This window comes from Perognathus longimembris, chromosome 2 (assembly GCF_023159225.1).
Source record: "Perognathus longimembris pacificus isolate PPM17 chromosome 2, ASM2315922v1, whole genome shotgun sequence".
Lineage (NCBI taxonomy): Eukaryota > Metazoa > Chordata > Mammalia > Rodentia > Heteromyidae > Perognathus > Perognathus longimembris.
In genome coordinates, this window is record NC_063162.1 from 47,294,977 (window position 1) to 47,319,399 (window position 24,423).

The 24,423-nt window shown below is 53.6% G+C and overlaps 1 protein-coding gene across 1 annotated transcript; it reads right to left on the reverse strand.

The window, feature by feature from the left end:
• Nucleotides 1–781: 781 nt before the first annotated feature.
• Spock2 (SPARC (osteonectin), cwcv and kazal like domains proteoglycan 2) lies at nucleotides 782–23,145 on the reverse strand. Its single transcript, XM_048338976.1, has 11 exons — nucleotides 22,767–23,145; nucleotides 11,128–11,136; nucleotides 10,810–10,855; nucleotides 10,467–10,581; nucleotides 7,744–7,858; nucleotides 6,236–6,350; nucleotides 5,810–5,926; nucleotides 4,651–4,869; nucleotides 3,909–3,971; nucleotides 2,520–2,657; nucleotides 782–2,405 (listed from the first exon to the last, which is right to left on the reverse strand). Exons 1-11 carry the CDS (start codon nucleotides 22,956–22,958, stop codon nucleotides 2,260–2,262), a joined length of 1,275 nt encoding a protein of 424 aa, XP_048194933.1. The 5' UTR covers nucleotides 22,959–23,145; the 3' UTR covers nucleotides 782–2,259.
• Nucleotides 23,146–24,423: the final 1,278 nt, after the last annotated feature.

A 24,423-nucleotide genomic window follows, 5' to 3' on the forward strand; every position in this document is an offset into this window, starting at 1 on the left:
GTTGTAATTTTGAGTTTTTATGAATGAAGCCCCAATTCTCCTGCCTGCCTAAGCCAGGGTGCTGGGCAGAGAGGGGCAAAGACATCTGTGTAGAGGGCTTAGGAGGGGCTGGGCTGGCAGCTAAGGTCAGGGACAAATCTAGAGTACGGAGGGAAGACAGTCTGTGACCTTGTCTCAGAGCAACCTTCTGCTCATTTAGCTCGCCTGCCACATTAGGAACAGCTGCTTTTGTCTGCTTTACTGGGGCTGGGGCTCTATCTTAGTGGGGCAAAAAGCAGTATGGGGGCTCCAGGGACAGGGCAATTCTGGACCTCTGCAGGCCCACAGGGGCTAGTTCAACCTGGCCTTTTGCTTTCTTCCTAAAACATATTTACAAAGTCAGAAAAAACGTGCACAACCGGAAGACCCAGAAACACAGAAAGCACAGCCCCCCCCCTCAGGTGGGGAGGGCAGAAGGGAGAGGAGGAGGGCAGAAGGGAGGGGGGAGGCAGAAGGGAGAGGGGGAGGGAGGTCTCTTCCTCTGTACCCCTGCCCATCTCAGAGAGCCTGGCCTCCTCCACAGCTCCCATGGGGACAGTTCTGGAAGTCCAGATGGGACAGAGGAAGAGACAGACTTTGATCCTAGAAAGTAGGAAGTTTCAAGTAGCTCCAGTCAGGAGAGAACTTACTGCTGGAGAGCAGAGGACCCGAGGGCCTGGTGGGGGACAGAGGTGGGGACAGATGGGAGGGGAGGCGCACGGGGGTGCAGGGTTTGGAAGAGCAAAACTTCAACAATCAGAACTGTGCTGCAGATGAGAAGCGCTTTATGGGGCAAAGTGGAGTTTTGTTATTTCCGCCAAGAGGAGACGTCGATTCCAGGGCGGTCAGGGCGGGGCTCTTTCCTAACATCCAACGGATGCTCACTCAGCTCAGCAGAAGCAGGAGATGCTGGGGAGAGCCAGGCTGGGGGGCCTTGCCCAGGGAGCCTCACCACATGGACCCCACATAGCCACTTCCCTCCCAGCACACAGGGGGCTCTCCTTGCACTCCCAGGCATGTGCAAACACACACACACGCACTCACACATGCATGCACACATGCACACACACACAACATTCTATTGCACCAAAGGACACCAGAGGCCCAAGTCCAGGTGAGAAATTCTTCATTAAGGAGGGCCATCAGGACGTTTGGGGGCACAATAAAGTACCCACCTCTCCCCATTTTGTTCCATCTGACTGACTCTTTTGACTTCTCTTCAACACTACAGGACTTCGGGCTGTTGTTCTCCTAGGGCAGCCCTTGGGGGGCTCAGGGGCAGAGGGAGCCCCACAGTGGGGAATGACCCATGTCACCCCCAACAGTTTGTTTCCTTTTATAGGGTTTTTGGGACTGGCCTGGGCAGGAAGGGGACATTTAGTTAGGGAGCCAGGGGGAGATAGGCATGTACCTACTGATCCGGGTCCTCGGGTTCCCCAGAGTGAATGGGGCGGGGGCAGAAACTGGGTCTGAAAAGGGGGAAAACCTTGGACATCTTGGTAAGGTCCTCAGAGAGGTCCCTGTCTGCCCAGCTTCCACTCGGGCCCCTTCGGTCTTTCTGGCTTGGGTTAGGAGTTAGTTGTTTGTTTGTTTTCTGGTTCTGAGGAATTCAGCACAGGGGCAGGCTTGCTGTGGCCAGTGGCCTGAACCTGACCAGATATTGGGGTGGGGGACACCAAACAGGCCCAACATGGACAGGAGCTCCAGCCACAGGCAACTTCCTGCCTCCCACCCACCCCCAACTTTGACCATCACAGAAGCAGGAGGGAAAAGGACAGGCAGGGGAGGAAGGAGGCAGGACTGGTTGAGGCAGGGGGCCCCCCATGGTATTAGAGTGGGGCAATGGAAGTGTGTGCATGTGTGTGTGTGTATGCATATGTGTGTATGTGAGTATTTTAAAACCAACAACAAATGCAAAGGAAAGAACTAGAAGGAGGTTGAGGGGGCTTTGGGTATGCACTCTGCCAGGGGCACTGTGGATCAAGGACATGTCTGTCGGTGCATCTCTCTCTCTCTCTCTCTCTCTCACACACACACACACACACACACACTCATCCATCTTAGCCATACAAGCTATCCATGAGCCATGCACTCGCACATCCAATTGGCCCCACTGGAGCCAAGGTCCTTCCCACTAATTTCCGGATCCATTTGCTAAGCTGCCTGCTGCCGTCTAGGTTTCTGCTGGCCTGGTTCCCTGGCCGTTGGCACCCTGGCCTGCCACGGCTTCAGGAGGGCCATCTACCAAATGTAGCCTCCATCATCCGCCTCGCCCACTTCGCCTTCTTCCTCCTCGGCCTCCTCGCCTGCTTCCTCGGTCTCCTTCTCCTCCTCGTCCTCCCAGCCGACACCACTCCCAAAGTCCCCTGAGAAACCCACGATGTCATCTGTGAGGGAGACAAAGCAAGGATGGGTACTGATCCAACTGGCCACCTCTCTCCCCATCATCCTGGAGGGTGCAGGCCCTCGCAGGCGCAGGTCAGCAGCACCCTAGAACTTACCACAGTCAGGGTTTCCATGAGTGCGGGTACCAGTCAGTTCCAGCCCCAGCTGGTCCACACACCAGCAATCACCACTGCTCTGGTCACATTGCATCTTGCGGTAGTAGCCATCCTCATCGCAACTCGGGATGAAGACGCCTGAGTAGAACAGGACCCAACCCCACCCCCCCAGGTCAGAGCCAGAGCCCCAGAGCCATGAGTGAAGAGCCCCAGGGTCCAACCAGCCTGGTACTGACCAACCACAAACCCAGATGCGCAGGCTTGCTTCTTCTAGCTCTTCTGATGGGACAAGAAACCCACTCACTGCCTTAGACAACCTGCTCAGACTGCCATCAGGCTCCATCTGCCTCCACCATCTCCCTGCTGCCCCCTCCCCTTTGGCCAGGCTGGCCTGGCCTTCTCTTCCTAGCCCTTGTGAATCAGATGCAGAGTGGACTTCAGGCCCACTCTCTGTTCTTCTGTCTGCCCATCAGGAGTGGGGTGGGGTGAGGAACCCAAGAGTGCTTCCTGGGAGCTCACACTGCCCCCCCCAGAGGCCACTGGGCCTACAGTCAGCCCAGTGCACCCTGCTTCCCACGATGGCTTTTAAGTGTCTGGCATTATCCACCCAGCCAGATGTGAGCCACTCTCAGAAAAAGACAAGGCCCTATGTAACCTGCCTCTCAGACTTCTGTCCCTTTAACTGTCCCACTCCAGCTGCTTCTGAGAACCTCAGGCTTTTCCCTGACCTTGACGCTGCATTTGTGAGCTTCTTTCTCCTTCCTGGGTTCTCCCCTGGGATGCCAGCCCCCCCCCCCAGGAGGCCTCTGCCAACCCCTCAGGCCAACTTCCATCCACCTGAATTCTCCCTCAGCCTCATGCTCAGTCTCTGTGGACAGTTCTGTCTTTTTTTGGTGTGTTTCCCAAGCCAGCCTGTTAGAAGGCCCCTCAGGGACTGTTGGTTTTGACTTGGGGTGGGCTTGGTTTGTTTCTCTGAGGTGTTTGTGGGTGCTCATTTAGAATCTGGCGAGCAACTCCCAAGGAGGGGAGCCTTACTCTCATTTTACACTCCCACCTGCTAAGTTGAAAGGAATGGACAACTCCCAGCTCTTTCTGCATCCTAACCTCCCCCAGCCTGGATATCCATAAAGTAAATGCTTAAAACACTTAGTGAGGAGCAGATTTATCTTTTTTTTTTTTTTGGTACTGGGGATCGAACCTATGACGTTGCACTTGCTAGGCAAGCGCTTTGCCACTGAACTACATCCTAGCCCGAGGGGCAGATTTAGAGACTCCCAACTGACCAGCATTCTCCTCGTCATCCTGGGCTAAGGTGTCCCCCCTCTGGGCCTCATGGATAGTCAGCAAAGCCCCTGTGCCCCCCTCCCCCCGTGCACAGCGCCCCCTCACCTGGCTTCTTCTTGGCGGCCTCCTGGATCTGGATGCGCTCCAGCTCGGCCAGGCAGGGGGGCTCTGTGGGGAGAGAGGAGCCTCTCTGAGGGCTGACAGACACACCGAGCCTCCCCAGGCTCCAAGCCTTGGCAAGGGCTTAGCAAGATGAAACACTCTGGGGCCACCCTGGGGTGGCAGTGGTCCCTCTAAGGTCCCCACACCCACCATGAAGTTTTGTAGGCTGAACACATACAGTCTGTAATTGGAGGAAGCCATTATGGCTATAGCATGAGTGGAGGATCCCAGGATATTGGAGGTGCTGGATTCAAAGGATAAGTCACTCGTACTCCCAAGAGGAAGTGGGGGATGTGTGGGGACTCCAGTGATAAGAACCCCAAGGGGAATTTAAGGCTAGAGGGAACATTAGCCAGAACTCGCAGGCCTGAAAACAACTGCAGGCCAACCTCTGGCTCATCTGCAACCTTGGGAAGCTCCTGGCCCCTCCAGATGGGAGGCAGGAGGCTCCCAGCCACCTGTGCGGGAGGACTGCCCTGCAGGAGACGTGGAATGCATCAGAAAGGCCTCTCACAGTGCAGATCTACCTTGGAGCAGGTAAGTAAGTGCCAGCTTCCCTGGGCTCTAGAACAGAGGCCCCGGAGAGAGGGCAGGGAATAGATGAGCTGGGAAGGTCCTGGGCCCAAGCGGATTCCCAGCAGAGCCTGCAGGTCGGAGCCTGGCCAGAGGCCACGGCCACACTCACTCTCCCTCCAGAAGCAGAAGCACCACTCAGCAGTGGAGACTCGGCCATCCTTGTAGGTGTCACAGGAGTTGAAGAAGGGACGGATGCAGACTTCATACTTGTCCAAGTTGATGGCAGCCAACTCCATCTGATCCAGGAAGAGGTCAGCGCTGGTGTCCAGCTTGGAGAACATCCAGCCAATGGAGTCCTTGCAGCTGGCCCCCAGGCTCTTGTCCAGGCCTGGGAGAGGATCAGGGCTTAGACACAGTCTATCATTGATCCCACCATCCGTCCTGCTCATCCTCCTTCTCAGCTCTGGCCTCTCTCTAGGGTCAGAGTACTCCAGAATCCAAACTTGGAGTTGAGAAATTCAAGAATGGCCCCAAGCCCTTCCCTCTCCTGCAACAAGAGTGATTTTTTGATTTTTGAGTGATTAAATCACTCAAAATCTGTACCTGACTCACGCCTGTAAATCCTAGCTACTCAGGAGGGTGAGAAACTGAAGATGTCGGTTCAAAGCTAGCCTAGGCAGACAAATCTGAGAGACCTTTATCTCCAATTATCCAGCAAAAACAAACAAACTAGAAATGGAGGAATGGCTCAAGTGGTAGAGCAAAAAGGCTAAGGGAGAGTCCAAGGCCCTGAGTTCAAGCCCCAGTCAGCACCAAAAAAACCCAACATCTGATTTTCAAGGCTCATCAGAATTTTTCAATCAAACTTGGGGCCTCATGTCTGCTGGGCAAGCACTGTACCACTATACCACATCTGCAATGCTTTCCTTGCTCTTAGCCACACATCTGAGGACTGGCAGAGCTTCCCACATCTAGAGTAAGAAGTCCTTCCTAGCCAGGTGCTGGTGGCTCACACCTGTAATCCTAGCTCCTCAGGAGGATGAGATCTCAGGATCGCTAGTCAGGCAGGAAAGTCCACGAGACTCTTAACTCCAATGAAATACTCAGAAAAGGCCAGGAGTAGCACTGTGGCTTAAGTGGAAGAACACTAGTCTTGAGCACAAAGAGGCTCAGGAACAGAGCTCAGGCCAAAAATAGATAAATAAGAATCCTCCCTGTCAGCTCCTTGTTCACTTTGCTGTGGCGAAACTTAAGCATTTCTGGGGGCCACTTCACAGACTCAGGGTATGGCCCGTAGGAGCACAGGTTCACAGGTTGTCCCCTCTTACCAGCCGGGCTGGCGGCACCACTGGCTGATCCATTCTGCTTGGAGTTCTCATGAAGGAGCTGGAACCAGTCCCGCAGCCGGTCCCCCAGGTCAGCCAGGTCCTGACCGGTGCAAGTCTCTGCAGTGGGAGGAAGAAAGAAGAGGGGTGAAGGATGAATGTAGGGGAAGTGGCAGGCTCAGGGGCTGCAGGGAAGGGAAGCAGGGAATCAAGCTTCTTCTCCTCCTGCTCACTTCTCAGCCCTGAAAGCACAGTCAGGCTCTGACTCTGAGTGGCAGAGGAAGAAAACAGGCCTGAGGCCCAGCCTCCCGCTCTGTGTTAACCAGGGTCCCTGAGCCACAAGTTCCCAGGCTTTCCCTCAGTGCAAGTCTGTTACTATCTTGTACCCTGAAGAAGGTGCCCGCAGTGTCTGCCATCCACACTGGTTACCTGGCTTGCTGTCCGCTGTGGAGGTGGCCGTCTGCTCTGTGGGGCAGGGGCAGGGGCCCTCACACCTTACCGCCAGCTGCTTGCTGCTCAGACACGCCTGCTGCTCCAGCTTACACTGCACAAGAAAATCCAGGCTGGGTGATGGGGGGGGTCACCACCAATCCCATACCCAGGACCCCCTCAAACCTCCCATTACAGCCTGCACATCTGACTTCCCAGTGAATAGCCTGGGAGGGCCTTCTCGTCCCCTCTGCTGGCCAAGGGTGCCAGTGGTGAGGGGCAACAGGCATAGGAAGGGGTTGCAGGGAGCAGCTCTAGCTATGGAAGACTGTCAGGAGCCCCCACCCTGTGCCCATCTCACCCCAACTCCCCTGTTTGGCTCTTATGGCTTGTCCTGCTCCTTTCCACCATTCCTTAACTCCTGAAGGTTCTTGGTCTTCCCACAGCCACTTCCAGGGGCACTGCCCAGCATTCTCTTGACAACCACCCCCCTGGACTTTGTTTTGCTTTGTTGTTGTTGTTGTTGCTGCTGCTACTGCTGCTGATTGTGGGGCTTGAACTCAGGGCCTGGTCACTGCCTCTGAGCTGTTTTGCCCAAGACTCGTGTTCTTTGAGCCACAGTGCCACTTCTGGTTTTCTCTTAGTTAATTGGAAATAAGAATCTCACAGACTTTCCCTGAGATGGCTTTGAACCTCAACCTCCTAAGTAGCTAGGATTGCAGGCATGAGCCACCAGTGCCCAGCTTCCTTTAAGTTTCTCAGTGCCATGCACTGGCTGTAGCCAGTTTCTAAGAGAGGCTGTCATTCTTTGCTGGTAAAGTGACATCCCTGATTCGCTCTGCTGTCTGAGGTGACCCTGTTGCCAAGTGGGTCACAGCAGCATTTCACAGTGCTATCTCTTCTGTCTCCAGCAGCTCTATGAGGGAAGATTGTGCTCTTCTTTCTCATACTCAGCAGAGAAGATCAGGGAGACCCAGTGCTGGGCTCAGGGCCATGGGGCTGGGGAGGAAGCCAGACCTATTGAAGACTTTTGCCTCCTGCATGGCATGACCTTGATGGACAGCTTCCTGCCCATACTCTGCTAGGCCCTCGGTTGTGGGGCATGAAATCTCCTCCCCCTTCCTCTGCTATCAACTCCTTCATAGCCTTCCAGCCTCCCTTGCTGAGCAGCCTCTGCTCAGCAGAGCCTCAGCCTCTTGTTCCTTCTGTTTCCTCTTCCCCCTGGTTTCCTCAGGAACTTCAATCCATACCACAGCTGGTGACTCTTACATTGCACCTCACCCCAAAAGGGCTTCTTTCCCCCTAAACCCAACCCTTGCTGGCCCAAGAGTCAGTGCCCATCAAATAGCATGAAGTCCCAACTTACAGTCTTTCCTATGTGCTGCACTGAATGTACTGATTAGACTGCTTGGCTTATATTGTATAGGTATGATGGGGAAAGGGGGGACTCCTTGGGAGACCCCAGCTGAGGCATCCCTCCACCCACCCTAGGGCCAAAGGCTCCTTACCACGGAGCTGTAAGTATGGCCATCGGAACCACAGACTGAAGCAAGCTGGGCCATGTGACAGGGCTTGCAGATGGAGTCCTTGTTTCCATGGAGTTTCAGGGTGGGCTGCTTGATCCTACAGAGGGGTGGGGAGGGTGTTGAGAAGGAGGCCAAAATGAGACAGGGATAGGAGGCCCATTCCAATAAAAGTCCGCCTCAGCAATTTATAACAGATCACCTGGGGCTGGGAATATGGCCTAGTGGTAGAGTGCTTGCTTCATATACATGAAGCCCTGGGTTCAATTCCTCGGCACCATATATATAGAAAAAGCCGGAAGTGGTGCTGTGGCTCAAGTGGTAGAGTGCTAGCCTTGAGCAAAAAGAAGCCAGGGACAGTGCTCAGGCCCTGAGTGCAAACTCCAGAACTGGCAAAAAACAAAACAAACAAACAGATCACCTGCCTCTACTCCTGTCCACTCTACCATTGTCCCTGGTTAGATCCTCTGTGGGACACAGACCCCAGCTTGGCCTTTGACAGCAAGACCTTCAAGGAGCAAAACTAGGTTACACTTCATGTGGAGAATCACTCCAAATCAGAGACTGCAAACCACTGGCCATAGGCCACATCTGGCCCACTGATCCATTTTGTCTGACCACTCTGGCTAAGCTAAACTCCCAGACCTGTTAATGTTTGTTTTGTTTTGTTGTTTGTTTTTTTGTCAGTTGTGGGGATTGAATTCTGGGCCTAGGCACTGTTCGTGAGCTCTTCAGCCCAAGTCTAGTGCTCTACCACTTTGAGTCACATCACCACTTCCAGTTTTCTGGTGGTTAATTGGAGATAAGAGTCTCATGGAAATAATAATAATAATAAAAAAAAAGAGTCTCATGGACTTTCCTGCCTGGGCTGGCTTTGAATCACGATCCTCAGATCTCAGCCTCCTGAGTAACTAGGATTACAGGCATGAGCCACCAATGCCCAGCTTGTTAATGTGTTTATTTATTTATTTATTTATTTTTTTTGCCAGTCCTGGGCCTTGGACTCAGGGCCTGAGCACTGTCCCTGGCTTCTTCCCGCTCAAGGCTAGCACTCTGCCACTTGAGCCACAGCGCCGCTTCTGGACGTTTTCTGTATATGTGGTGCTGGGGAATTGAACCTAGGGCCTCGTGTATCCGAGCCAGGCACTCTTGCTACTAGGCTATATCCCCAGCCCTGTGTTTATTTTTTAATTGAGTTATTCATCAACATTTTCAAAATGGAGAGTTCACCTAAAATCCTTGGCCCCTAGCCTCCTGTAGAAAATGGAAGATGTGACAGGTGTGTTTCTATATTACCACATAGCTGTAATGGGCCTACTCCCAAAGCACCTAACCCCATCCCATCTGGCCTGTGTCCCATAGAATGACCCATCACCGAGTTCTCTTCAAGCATGTCATTCCTTAGGCCCCTCAGGAACCTCAGATTGCAAACCCAAACCTGGGCTTCTAGGATTCAGGAGAGAAGAGAGGGAGAGGGGATCTTTTGCAGAGATCTTAGAGCAAGGCACCATCTGTGTGTGTGTGTGTGTGTGTGTGTGTGTGTGTGTACGCGCGCATGCGCTGATACTGGAACTTGAAGTCTAGGCCACAGTATCAACCATTAGCTTTTTCACTCAAGGCTACTGCTTTTGAGCCACAGATCCACTTCAAGCTTTTTGGTGGTTAAATGGAGTCTCATAGACGTTCTGCCTGTGCTGGCTTTGAACTGCTCAGATCTCAGCTTTGTGAGTAGCTAGGATTACAGGTGTGAGCCACTAGCATTCTGTCAGGTACCATCTTGGACAAATGCTTGCTCAAATGCCCTTAACCTCTTCCTCTCCTATGAGTCTCAGACCTTTGTTGAAGTCACTGCATGCCAGAACTAGAAGGAACCTCAACTTATCTGGTATAATTCATCTGCCTTATACATATAGACACTCAGGCCCAGAAAGGAGCTGTTTAGTCATCACTGTCTAGAAATGTGGCTTTCTTTCTCTTTGCTCTCTCTGCAATGACTCACTTTACTGAAAGCCAGCTGCCATTTTGTGAGGATAGTCCAGTCTCTCTCTCTCGCGCTCTCTCTCTCTCTCTCTCTCTCTCTCTCTCTCTCTCTCTCGTGTGTGTGTGTGTGTGTGTGTGTGTGTGTGTGTGTGTTGGTCCTAGGACTTAAACTCAGGGCTTGGGCACTGTCCCTTAACTTTTTTGCTCAAGGCTAGCACTTTACTACTTGAGCTACAGCTCCATTTCCAGCTTTTGGATGGTTAATTAGAGATGAGTCTCATGGACTTCCTGCCTGGGCTGTCTTCAAACTACAATCCTCAGATCCCAGCCTCCTGAGTAGCTAGAATTACAGGTGAGAGCCACCAGCACTTGGCTCAAGCCTTTCTGAGAAGTTCAGCAACTCGGAACTGAAGCCTCCAATCCACAGCCATGAGAACGACTTGGGTGTGGACCCTCTAGCCACAGTCAAGCCTTCAGATGGTGCAGCCCGTGCCAGTGTTGTGATTATAACCTTGTAAAAGACCCTGAGCTCGAACCACCTGATAGAAGTTCTCCTGGACTTCTGCCCTTCCGATACTGGGGAGATAAAATACTCTGTTGCTTTAAGCCTCTGCATTGGATAATATATTCTGCAGCAGTAGCTGTCTAGCACATTAGCTTGGGTCAATACAGCATTTGCTCTCTGAGTAGCCCCCCACCCCCAGGCCGCTCCCTCCCACACTCCTCACCTGTGCTCCAGCTTCTTACGGCTGATGCACATGGCTCGCTGGTAGCCCTGGGCGATGCACACCTTATGGCGGCTGCACTTCACCTTCTGGCAGGGGTCCTTGGTGGTGTCCAGGGCTTTGGGAACACAAGTCAGGACACTGATCACCTAGAACTCAGGAACCCCCTTTCCAGCCGCCCTTGGTAACCAGAGCTCCTGCCTCTAAGTCCCATCTCCCAAACCCATGGGGCCTGGATGCTCAGGAAGCACCAGGCCAAGGTCAGGTCGTGACTGCTGGTTCCATGTCTTCTTGGTGTTAGTTTCCTCCCCTCACATGGGGGTGGGGGGTGGAAGGGATATGCTACCTTCATCTCCTTGTGGATTGTCCTCCCAGCTCTTGATGTAGTCATCCTAGACACAGACAGAGGGGGACAGGGGAGAAGGGAAGGCCTGCGTCACACCCCAGAGCCAAGGCTCAGCTGCAGGACCCAGGACTGGAGAAGCCCATTACTTCCATGTGAAAATTGCCTGTGCTCACCTAGACCTGCCGGCCTTTCCCCCTCACCTCTACCTCCTAACTTCCACATCTAAAACCCTTTCTGGCCTTTCCCCACCCCACCCTGGGAGGCAGGGGAAGAGAAATCAGGGTGAGGCCATAGACCACAGGCCTATACAGCGCTTACCTCCACCTCCTGGAGACAGGACAGCAGCAGGCCACCGGAAATGAGCCAGGGGAGAAAGGAGAGAGATAAGATGTCAATGTGGAGCCCACCCACCCTCAGGCCATCCTAGTGTCTCCTTATGTGGCCATGGATGCTGTGCACAATGGCCTTTAATTCCTGTGGCCCTCGATCCCTAGGGACTTCAACTGGAGGACAGTGTTTCTGCATCTCACAACAGAGAACAACATAAGGCCTGCCTGGGAATGGAAGGGTGGAGCCCAAAGCTTTGAGGAGAGCTCACTCCAGCCCATCGCCGCCCAACACCAGGCCAGAGGCGAGAGGGTCCCTACCCGAACTGGGGTGCCCTCTCCCGTCAGGAACCCTTCCTCATCAGGTCCTCTTTTGATGCCTGAGCAGAGGAAGAGCCCTCTCCAAGCTGCAGGAGGACTGATTTTGGAACAAAACTTCCTTTCTTTCCCCAGAACTCAGCTGGTACATGGAGAGAAGTGGATAGCCATGTCACTACCAATGGCTTCCCTTAAGTTCTCAGCCAGAGGAATCAGAAAAGGCCCTCCAAGATCACTTGGGCGGACCCCCTCCCCTGTCTTTCAAGTAGGCAAGCCCTCCCCCACAAAAAAGCCCAGAGATAGAAAATAACCAGGCTCAGGCCCAACTGTCACAGAACAAAGCCTCTGGTGCCCAGCAGAGACCTTCTTGTTCCCACTGGGCAGCTGTACTGAACAGGTGTGAACATGAGTATATCTTGTGTGCACATGTGTGCACTGGTGCAGGCCCAGGTACACGCATGCATGTCCACGGAGATGTAGCATATCACAGACACCCCCATAAGTGGGGATGTGGACACATGCACACACAGCACGTGAATACAGAAACACTTGGGGGCAGTTCACCAACGACAGATGGCTTTTAATCCAGAAATGAAGTAAGAAAACCCACTTCTGTGAGCAGCCTCCAGTTTTCACACTGGCTCAGACTTCCTGCCTCTTCCACTGGGAAAGAGGGCAACAAGAGATGAGGTGGGGGAGGCGGGGGGAGGGCAAGAGAATGGCAGAGCCCTCCTGGAACGGGCCTCCTCTCCGGCTTGTGCTGGCTTTGCCTACCACTCACATTCTCCCAGCCTTTCTCCGGGCTCTCTATCTCTGTCTCCCACATTTGGCCTCTCCCTATCCCTTGGCTCTGCCCACACCTTACTTCCAGAACATGTCCAAACAGCCATGTGTTCTGAAGAACTTGAACCCAGGAGCAAGCAAGAAGAAGACTGCAGAGGAGCATCCTGGGAAAATCTCTACTCTCCAGCCCAATGCTTAGGGCAGCAGCTGAACTCTCAGGACCCCTGAGCTACTTCCACAGAAGGCACAATACCATCCATTTGCTGAGACCAAAGGAAGCCAGTCTAGACCTAGATCTTGTGTCTTCTCAGGAACAATTAAGGATGGAGGGGTCCTGTGTCTGGGGCTGGCTCCACCACAGATAAAAAACAGAGCATGGGGATGGCCTTGTAGCTGAAGTCAGGATTGCAAGGGTGAGGGCAAAAGTTGATGCTGGCCTCTATCAAGCTGGGATCTCACTATCTGTTTCCCTAAGAAAGGGAAGGGATGAAGTTATAAAGCAGGGGTGGAAGGGGGGCCCACAGTTACATAGTAAGACCCTACAATCCCAAAGAAGAAACGGCTGGGTGCTGAGAGACAAGTGTAGACCGGCTGCCCTGGGCTACCCAGATGTGTGGCTCATAGCCCACCTGCTCCAGACGGAATGGGAGGGGAAGTCCCTGTGGCGCTCCTCCAGGAGCCACTGGCCCTAGGGTGCCTTCTGAGGGCCTTGAAGTCTGTTTACCCCACACTCCACTTGACCCAGTGGCTTCTTCCTGTAGCCTCCCCAGGACTCTGCACAAACTAGGCTCTCAAAAGTCAAGACCAAAGACTTCTGATTAGAAATTCAGAGACGGGGGGGGGGGCAAGGAGGGGAGTAAGGACTTCTAAGAACCCAGAAGCATACACATATCCCTAGCTCCCAGCAGGAGAAACTTCCTCCCAGACTCAGAGAGGCTGGGTCTGTGTCTCCACCCAACTGTTGTCAGGCCCAATAGGTGGGAACAGGGATGTTTGGGGTAGTGTCCTCTGCCATCGCTGCGGCCTCCTGTGGTGATGGGTGGAGGGCACTGGGTGGTTCTGGATCCTGGGACCCTCACTCTCATAACAGTGGATGCAGCCAGGCAGATGAGAGGAGCAGAGGCCCTGGAGTTGCCCAGGCTGCTGGCTTTCCTGGCCAGCGAGTGCATAGCACCTGTCCTTGTGCACTACTCAGGGAAGCCCTCCATGAATCAAAGCTGTATGGCAGCAAGATACCAGAGTCAGATGGAGAAAATGGAGGAGAGAGATGAAAGATGAGGAGTCTTGGAAAGTGGGGAGAGAGACCATTATGGGGAGAGCAGAAAGCTGTCCTTGGGCCCGGCAGGGGGCAGTGATGAGGACATCCTGTGAGCTGCATGAGAATGGCTCTTCTGGGCTGAAGCTAGGGACATCGTTAGGGTCCTTTGAGGTCAGGTGAGGCTGGCACCATCCATACGCTGTTAGAAGGTGAGAACGGTGCCCTTTCCTTCAGCGGTCTCCATTTATGGCACCCAAGTGGGTTCATTAGCAGTTGGGAGAAATGGTCCAGCAAGGACATGGGGGTCTTCCAGGGAATAGAGGGCCAGGCCGCTTTTACTCTGCCTCTGCTGTGATCTGGCCTCATCTGAAAGATGGATACTTGAGGAGCCCTGCACCAGAACCTGGAACCCACAGCCAGGCCAGAGGGGAAATGGGTCAGGACCCACAGTTCTAAGCTAACAGAGAACCACAGAGCAAATGCATGAGGAAAAACTTCTGGAGGTTATGATTGCACAGTGCATGTCTTAAATATTTCTTCCTGTCTTCCGTTTAAAAAAAATGTTTGTTGTGTTGTAAACAAGATCTTGCTATGTAGCCAAGGATGGCCTTGAACCCTGGATCCTCTTCTCTTGTCCTTCTGAGTGCAGGGATTACAGGTATGCACCACCACACTCAATTCTCAATGTTTTAAAAGTTCTTTAGAAGTATTTCTTAAATCAACAACACCAAAAAAACTGTTGGTTATTTGTTTGTTTGTTTTTAGAAAACTGTAGCACAGACAGGCAAAGGAACTAGCTAGATGATCACAAGACAGATAAGAAGCTGAGCCAGGCCTCCTTGTCCTCCACCCTATGCGTGTTAGGGTTTCTCTGCTTTATACAGGAGTATCATCTTGCCCCAAGACGGGAGTGATGCAGGAGCAAGAGGCAGAGGAGACTGAGGACTGGAAGTCGGTTCCAACCTGGCTCCTTAAGTGCAGACAAATCACCTCCGCACCCCACAGACACAGCTTTTTTAACCCCTCCATGCTCGTGTGCTGCTTGATGCCACTGAACTCTCCCGGGTGAGCGCTGACCAAGCTTCTCACTGCTTCTAAATGGGCAGCCCTGAGTGAGGCTACTGGGCCAACACTCAAGCCCAAGATCCATCCAAGCCAGGCTGCCTAGCCCCGCATCACTCTGCAGATAGTCCAGCCTGCCAGATCCTTGCACAGCCTGCAAGACTCCTTCCAGATTCTTCTCTGTCCACAATGTGTCAACATCCTGTACTTCTCCCTAGCCCCACCCACTCCTGGTCATCCTCCAGGCAGACTAGGCCTTGGAGAAGGCCACCCAGCAGTGGCATTGCTTCTGGTTCCTTCTGCCTCATTTACATGGCCAGGTCCTTGAAGGCAGAAAGGCAGAGACGTGTGTGTGTGTGTGTGTGTGTGTGTGTGTGTGTGTGTGTGTGTGTAGTACATAGTAAAAGCACTACTAACAACAGCTAACGTCTTTACAAGTACCCTGTGGGAGGTATTGTACTAAGTATTTTCCACTTACTGGCTTGTTTTCTCTTTATACAGCAACCCCAAGAGAACCTTACTACTATCATCCCAGCTTCTCAAGTCATAAAATTGATGGCTCAGAAATGTAAAGTGATTCACGAAGGGTCGCACAGCAGAACCTTTAACCAGCATTCCATAAATGTTAGCTGAGAAAGCCCCAGGCCTGGAACAGTTCCTCCTGCCGCATCAGCTCTACTTCAGCCCCTAGGTAGGGAATCTCACAGCCAAGAGCAGAAGTACCCGGTGGTAGAGGAGGAAGAGGGGGCCTCTTTTCTCCAGGCTCTTTCCAGAAATCTTGTTACCACCCCTGGTTGGGAGTTTGGAGCTAACCCATCTTCTGCTTTGATCTCTGCGGCTCAGCTTGGTTGCCATGGAGACAGGCCCACTGTGCCAAGCTGGGGGAGAGATGGAGTGCGCAGGCCTAGTAGGCTTAGGGGCACATGCTGGGTGTTTCTGAAGCTGTTTACTTCCTGTCATTTTAATTAGCACCCAAATCATCCACTCACTTCATAGCTCAAATGGACCTGATCTCTCCCAGCTACCCCATCTACAAGGGGCAAGAATGTGGCAGGGCACAGATGAAAGGAAGAGCAGCCCTCCACACCCTGGCTTGGGTAAGGCCACCCTAGACAGATATCTATTTGTCTCTGAAGCGGTGTTATGAGGACTGAGCTCTCAGCCCCCCAGGATGGAGTCAGGGTGCTGGGTTCCTGCTTCACCTTGCCTGGAGTAGACTTAACTTTCTTGTTTATAAAATGAGGAGGGTTCTCGGGTGGGGGGACCAAGGAGTAACACCTGAGAGAGCATTCTGCAAACTAAGAAGCTTCACACAAGTCGGGACCTTTGAATTCTGAGGTCTTGGGAACAGGGAGAATGTAGGGGCAGGGGTGACCTCAGAGCCACAGGGGCCTCAAATGCAGATTTCTGTTGTCTCAAGGAGAATAGCCAGCCAGTGCATATCAACAGGACCCAAAAAAGGTCATATTGAGACTCTAATAAACCACAGCTTTTATAACCCTGCTATGAGATTTCTTTCTTTTCTTTTAGTGCTTAAGAGGTTCCAAAAGAAAAAAAAAATGGAAGTGGGCCAAGCCTCACCCAAGTTCCAAGAGGCCCCATACCTGGCATTGTTTTCGTCTCATTCCTGAGGCCAGGGAGCAGGCACTGAAGCCCAGTCCCCTGGAGAAGGCCCAGGAGAATCCTCCCACCTTTCCAAGAAGGGCCTGGAATGGAGCGAGGAGGGGTGAAATGGGGCCATGGGGGGCTCTTCTCAATTGAGAATGAGCACCTGTCACATGTCCACACAGAAGGCATCCTGGGGAAGGCAGTACTCTGTGTGGGGAGGTCTGGGGCGGGGGGGGGGGGATTGCTCCCCTTTCAGATGTGTGAGGCCCAGACCAACAGGAGGACACAGGCATCTGGGAGATGCCTCCCACCTCTTCTCCCCTCAGAGGAATTTCCTTGGAGGTAAAAATGTGCTTATCATCACTCTGCATGCCAGGAGCTGGGCCAGGGCTCAGGTATGCCCTCGTTAATGTCCCCTTGACTCCAGTACCATCAGGGCCACTGCCTGAGTTCTTGACTGCTGCAGGACAGGGGTCTTTGCAGTCTATACAGGGTGGAGGTGAGAAGGGACCTGGGAGGAGGAGACTTGGTTTTCCCTATGCAGTGTGTGTGTGTGTGTGTGTGTGTGTGTGTGTGTGTGTGTGTGTGTGTGTGTGTATTGGGGGGAATCAGGATTTCAATCCAAGGATCTCTGAGAGAATACAGGCATATGTGGTAGATAAACATTAGGCTGAGAGGACATGGGGTCCCTGGTGCCTGGCTGCTCTTTCTTCATGGTAAATGTGGGGGCCAGAGGCTGAGGATTTGTGAGGCTTCATGCTTCTGCTTCTCTAGCTCTTCCACACTGAGAACATGGAGAAGGGTGAACAACTCCACACTCTTCATGTCCTCTGACCTATGCCAAGAGGAGTGACAAGACAATGAAAGAGGGAGGAGTTTGCAACCTAGGAAGCTCTAAGCCAGGCCTGGCCTATCGCTGTACTGAGGACAGCCTTGACCCTTTTCCCAGGTGTCAGGGAAGAGAGTAGGATGAAGCAGGATGCCTGGCCTTGAGGATGGTGTTCTCCACTTGGGGCCCTGTGAGTACCCACTTCTGGATCTGATGAGTGGCTGGCCTACTTTGTAAGCAGATTAAGTAGAGGAAACTCTGCCTTCTCTAGTCCCGGGAGAAAGGGAGTGGTTGCTATACCCAGACACAGATCTACAGGCACGGGGGCCTGAAGGACACTCATTCACTCCCTTATTCTACAATGGGATCACTGGAATTCTAGAGGTGTCTTTTAGGGGACAAGAAGAAGAAAAGATTCACCCCACCAAATAGCCAGCTCAGTTCAGCACTGCAGCTCCCCTGTGCACACTCCTGAAATCACAGTGCTGCTCCCTGGTGAGGAGATATGGGGCTTAGAGGATGATGGAATGGGACCCATTCTGTGGACCTTATTAGGGGCCCAGGTACCCTGTGTAGGAGATGGGAAGGTACACCAGGAAGTCTATCCTCAGAACCAGCTCTTAAGGGCTCTTATCATTCATCATTCATGAGTAGAGAAATATCACATACACACACACGCACGCACACACACACACACACACACACACACACACACACACACACACACCCCTACAGTATAAGCACTCTTGTGTCCCAAAATGAGTCTGTGGCCAAGAAATCTCCCCAAAGGGGCTAAACCTCTAATACTGGCCATGCCTTTGTGGGTAAGAGGCTGGTTTACCTCAAGGATTGCAGCTAGGTGCAGGTGTGCTCACCAAGGCTGGACATGTTGGTATCTAAACGCTGTATATGTAAACACTGTGGATCTGTGCCCACATTTTCTCATCCATGCATGCAGAAACTGTATTGTGGGCTGCATGTCTATGTCACCAGCTCTCAAATTCACCCCCAATGAGAATGCTCATTCTTGGATCCAGGGTACAATGGGAGGCAATGACATTTAGGGGAGGTCTTGAGGGGAGAGAACCCTTGATGGGATCTGTGTCTTTAGAAGAAGAGGAAGAAGCTAGATCTCAGGCCCAGTCCCTTCATCAACCCAAGTCTTGCTGCCTGGCCTGTAGTGGGCCAGAGGTATATGGGTCAGTAAAGGGCTCTTATGCAACCTCTTGGAGTCAAAGAATGCTCAGGGTTCCGTGGATCATTTTTTTCAGTCTTCTTATATTAGTGGGAAACCAAGGCCCAGAAAGGCCAGCTGGATGCCCCAAGATTGTACAGTTAGTCTGTACCAGACAGACGCAGAGCACTTTCCCTGGGCCCTTGGGGGCTCGCCCACACCTCAGATACTTCTCTATCCCCTACTGACTTTGAGAAGACCAGAGAAGCATGCTGTAGCCCCTCTAGGCACTGGGGCACTTCTGTCTCCCTCCTCCCAGGCTCTTAGTACTGCTGGGTCTTCAAGAGTTGGTCACCAGGCTGACCCTGCTTGGGAGATACCAATCCTCTGGGTGGGGGGGTTGAAACCCAGGTGGGAGAGGAAGCCCTCCTCAAGCCCCAGCCATGGAGTCCTGCTGAGAGGCCCCCTTGTGATTCTTGCTTGTTACAGGCCTATTTGTGGTCAGGAAAGGCATATGAATTCAGCAGAGGATAATAACCCTTAAGACAGGCCCCAGGATCGCCCTGAAGCCCCTGGCACACATGCCTCAGATGTGCAGCCTTGGAGTGAATGAGTGAACAGTAAGGAGCTGGGCATGGAGACTGAGGCATGCAGGAAGCAGCTCCAGGACCACAGCTCCCTCTGGTGGTTTTCTATGAAGGACAGTATAGCTGCAATGGATAACCTCCAGCCTCAGACCAAATGACTCCATAGTGAAGCTGAGGCTCAGAGGGCAGCGGGCTTAATGGGGTGTACTCAGCATCCTACGGATGAAACCTAAGTCCAGGCTGATCTGCCTTGGCCCTGCACTCCCTGTCCTTATTCAGGGGAGCAGAGGGGAACTGCCTTTTGGGTGTTGCTAGGCTGGGCTGGGGAACAGGTTTGTGGCAGGCTGCCAAAGACACTGGGGCTTTGCCCCCTTTCCTGTGGGGCACTGGTTCTATCTGGGGCAGCCTTGGAGATGATAGGCTGTAAGCCAGAAGGAGAGTTTGCTCTTCCTTCCCACATTCACTAAAGATAAGGCCTGACATGCTTCTGAAAAACAAAGCTAAATTCTCATGCCCTGGCTTCAAATCCCAGCTCTGGAGAGCTGGGGATATAGCTCAATAGTAGAGTGCTTGCCTGGCACACACAAAGCTCTAGCGTTCTGCAAAAGCCAGCCTCCAAACAAGACAAAATGAATCCAAGTTCTGACACTTGATCCTTGGGTAAGCTACTTAATTTCTCTGGATATTGGTTTCTTTGATCATAAAATGGGCAGACTGTAAAGGCCAGTAACAGTCTCACAGGTTGTTGAAAGGCACAAAAAATCCTTCCCACAGCAGGTGTGGGAGTAGGAGAGCTCACGAACATGATCAATTCCACAAGGATTACCCGTGTGCCTCTGGGTGTCAAGCACTAGGTTAGACACTCACAAATATAATTACAACTTAATGGCAGTAGAGTGCAAAGGAGAGAAGAGCCAAGGAAAACAGTCAGTTCTTCCTAGCCAGCTTCCTTGGAGCCTCCTCTGAAGATGCTGTGTAATTGGCCATCTTCTGTCAAGTGTCCTATGTGCTTTGTTCCAGAGACAGCAGTAAAGGCCCGCCCAGTTGTACAGGAAGCCAATTCTGAGATAGGGGTATTGGGGAGTAGGATTCAGAAAAGCCTATGACTTCCTAGGGCAGGGCGCAGCTGGCTTCACAGCCAAGAAGCAGGTCTAGCCCACAACTTCCCATCCCCACCAACACAACTCTCCTCCCTGGCAACAGAGCGCTAGGCATTAGAAAAGATCTACCAGACACAGGATATGAGAGCCCTGTGCGCACTGACGGGGAGGATTACTTAGCTGGCAAGTCCTGCCTCTCTGATAATCCTGCTCAGAGAAGCAAGCTAAGCTGCATCCCTCCTAAACCCTCTGACCATTTCCTCACGGAGCACTGCCCTCAGTCTGCTTCTTCATCTCTGTTCTTCTGATCCCTCTAGCATGATTCTCCTCCTCATCTTCCTCATTTAGTTCTGCCAATTATTCATTCTCTCACCACACTACTGACTGCCACCATCCTATTTCCCGAAAACAGTCCATCCCTTCTTATCACTTCCTTCCCATCTAGGTAAACTGCAGGCCCTGCGCCATCTTGTGCCTGGTTATGAGCAAGGTTCAAGTTGGACTTGGCAATCCCTTAAAGGTTCAAAAGAAATTCCTTTCTCTCCTGTGAGGGTCCAGGTTTTTCATGTCTTCAAAGGAGCTTGCCTGGTGGAAAATGCATGTAGAGACCACGCTACTGTGCCTGACAAGAGGAGAGATGAGAAGTAACTGTAGTGCTGGCAGAGTCCCTTGGTACACTGAGTACTGCACAACTACAGGGGGCACCATTCACCTTATGACACTGCTAGAATTGTGTAATACACAGCCTCCTTTTTGCCTTTCTGCAGAATCTGCCAGCAGAGTCCCATGGCCAGGCCCTCTTGCCTAGCCTTTGTCCCACTCCTACTGTGTCCTCCTACAGTCAAGATGTCCACTTACAGGGAATCTGCCATTCCAGTGCCATTTCGAAGCTCCCCTTCCTTCCACCCCACCCCCAATTAACACATGCTCTAAAAGCTTTCCAGGAACCCTACAAGGGCAGGTTCTGCAGAATTCCAAACCCGGTATTTTTTTTCCCCTGATAAGCAGGGAGGACGATGGAAGGAGCTGGCACCAACGCGGAGACACAGGTGAGCAGCCCTGATCTAGGGTCAAGTAGTCAGTCACTTATTCTCACCTACCAGGTTGGCTTCTGGACGCAGGTGGCAGAAAGAAGGTGGAAAGAATCTTATTTTAAAACCTTCATTGTTCTGATTAAGCATTTCTTTTCCCTCTGACCTTCACTGGTCCCACTTCAGAGGATCAAGCAGCCAGCGAGTCAGAGGGAGGCCTGGACCAGTGACACATGGATTTCTTCCGGAAGGGCCAGTCTGCTGCCGCCCCCTCAATGCTGAGCCGCAGGGCTGCAGCCCAGGCAGCGGTGGGAGATTGCGCTAATCTGGGCTGGGCCTGCAGGTAGTTTGGGAACCTTGGCGGGACCAGCCCTGGGGGTTGGGGGACGGGGGACGGGGGACGGCGGGGGGGGGGGGTCAAAGATGGAGACAAAAAAAAAAGGCCCACGCTGAGGTCCAAGGCCACTCATCCTGGCGACCTGACTACAACGCGGTCCCTTGCCAGTTTGACTCTGGGGAGAAACAAGAGACTTTCCTCACTGTAACAAAAATGATCAGCATCTGCGCCCCATCCAAAGTCTTGAGGGGCTGTATTCCAGGAGAGAGAGCAAGCGTTTTAGACACATTTCTAAGGAACTTGTGGGTGCTTGCGGCTGAAGAGCAAGTGAGGGTGGTCGCGGTGTTATTGTACTAGGTGTGTCTGATGAAAGAATCCGGGGCATGAATAAGGTGGCTACCCTGGTTCAGGGCGTAGGCTGGCACAAGCCGGGTCGGGTCGGAGGTGCTGCATCGCCCCAGTACATCCGGCCCCTCCCCCACACCTCGCCCCGGGAGAGTTCTGGGCCCAGCCCCACTTCCCCACCCCACCCCCAGCAGCTGCCCACCCTCCCCACCCCCAGGCCCAGAGCGGCCCCGCGGATCTACAGGTGCAGTAAACAGCCCTGCCGCGGCCGCAGGTCCGCAGCGGCCTCCCCTCCCCCCACCATCCATCCCCCCCACCCCCCCACCCCGCAAAGTTCTGCCCAAGGTTAAACCTGCCTTAGGGCTGGCGTCCGGTAGGGACCCCCAGACCCATCTTCTAGGACCTAGCTAGGGATTTGTCCCTCTTGCTGTACATCTTGCCCTCGCCCTGGGACATCCCCCTCCCCCACCCGCAACCACCACCACCACCAGGTTGGTCCCAGAAAACCGGCCTCGGTTCGGCGCGGAGACCCCAGACCCGGGGGCGGCCTCGGACATGATCACCACTGCCTCCTCCTCTCCCCAATAATAGACACGCCTTCCACTGGCTCCCCTTCTGATGGTCGATAGGAACCCCCAACTCAGAGCCCGGGTACTTACAGCCCTGCGTCCCGTCCACCTCCCAAAGGGGGGGAAACGACAGGGCCCCCACGGGAGAAGGCGCTCCTTTCCCCGCCAGCCCCACCCAGACGCGCGCCTTCCGTGGCGCCCGGTGCGTGAGCCTGCGGCATCCACCCGGCGGGGACCAGGCCCGGGGGCGGCCCACAAGGGGGGCAGGACGGGGACCAGCGGCAGCCAGGGCTGGGGTCCCCGCACCGCGCACGCACCCCCCGCTCCCGCCAAGCGGCGGGGCGATCCTGTCCGCGAGCGCACGCTCCCCTGGAGCGCCCCCTCTCCCGGGATTCACCCGGGTGGGCGCGGGACTGGGAGGGGGGGTCCCCAAAATAGTGGGGAGGGGTCGCGAGGACACAGGGAGGGGAGGCAGCTCTGAGCTGGGACTCTCCGGGTGTTGTTTACTCCAGTCGCGAGGATCCGGCTGAGCCGCGCAGCGGCCGCTCTCCGCTCCCCGCTCCCCACGCCCCACGCGGGGTCTCCGCGGCCCCCGGCTCGGCCTCGGCCCTCCGCGCCCTTCCGACTCACGTCTCGGAAGCGGTTCCAGTGCTTGATCTTGCCGCTGTACTGTGAGATGGACGACAGCCATTGCTCATCCTCCATGAAATTGCCGGGGGTCTCGCCTTCCTTGGGCCCCTTGGCGTCGCCTTCGGCCAGGGCGGCCGCGGCGAAGAGCAGCAGCAGCGGCAGCGCCAGCCGCCCGCGGCCCGGGGCGCTCATCGTGGTCCGGGTTGGGGTTCGGGGGTCTCGGTTCCGGCTCGGTTGGAGCGCCCTGGTGCCCGTCCCTCCACGCCGCCGGGGAAGCAAGGCGGCGGTCGTCCTCGGCCCTCCTCCTGCGGGCTGACTCCGCTGACTGACGGAGGTTGGGTCGCGGCTGAAATGTGACCTGGTTAGGAGATGCACTTGTCTGAAAAAGCCCAGTGCTGGACGCGGGGGGGGGGGGGGGGGGGGGAGAGAGAATCAGAGAGGCTGCGCCAGCAGGGGCCGTGTCTGTAACTGTAGCATCGGCATCACGTTTGACATCATCATACCTGGCTTAAAAAAAAAAAAAAAAAAAAAAAAAAAAGGAGGGGGGTAGATTTCAAAGCGGAACACTGGATCAGAGCGCCCCAGCCAGCCAGCCAGCCGCAGCCCGGCGCAGCCCAGCCCAGAGCTCAGGGAATTGAAGATCAAGGAAGCAGAAGCCTGCGCGGTCCCCGCACTCTGCCCAAGGGCGGATAGAGATGAGGCTGCGAAGAAAACGCAAAAACTCTGGTTATAAAAACAGCCAGGCTCAGGTGTCTAAAAGGCAATCGGGCCAGTTGCTTTCTCCCCTTGCCTCCCCCCCATCCTCCTCCCTTACTCCCCAAGGGGCCGGAGCCACAACCCTGACAGCTGGCTTCCTGGGAGTTATGGTTCTACCGTAATGGGTGGCTTCCTTAAGACAAAAGCCATATAACAACTGGCTGCCTCCGAACTATTGCGCCCCAGCCCCGCATGCTCTTTTCAAGGCAAGGCCTGAGCACTGAATGGCTGGTGGAACAGAGGCAGATGTCCTCCTCCCCAAGCAGCCGTTTAGGGGCTGTCACCCCTTTTGTTGGCTCTTCCTAGGACAACCCTAAAAGGTTATAATGCCTGGTCATTTCATCTGCCTTGAAGCTGCAAATCTGGAAAAGGCACATTTGCTCATGGTTTTGACTTCACATGGATTTTGAACAGACACTGGGGGAGAGGGTTAGGTGTGGAGGGGGGGTGGTGTTATTGGAAGTGTTTCCGCTTTTGTTACAACAGCCCCTTGCCATTGCCTGTAGAAATACGTTGTCATTCTAGCTGGGAAGGTTGGAGGGTAAACTGTGACAGCATCAAGGCAGAAGTGGGGTGAGGTTTCTATTACAAATAAATTGAAGAGGAAACAGATAATCTGTCGGGAGAAAACAACAAACTTTTGGGACCCAAGTCCTAGATTGTGTTTCTACAAAAGACTTGGCTGCTGCAATCTTAAAGAAAAAAAATCAAAGGCAATGAAAAACATGATCTTAATCAGTACGAAAAAAAACCACATACACACAAGTGACAAGGTTCACAATCACTCTGAATTTGGCCTGCCTGGGAACTCTGAATGTCTCAGTGGTTTGGCCTGGGGTCCCCTTGGGAAAATAGAAAACAATGGTTCCCTTCCGTGTTTTCTTGTTTCCTCTGCTGTTGG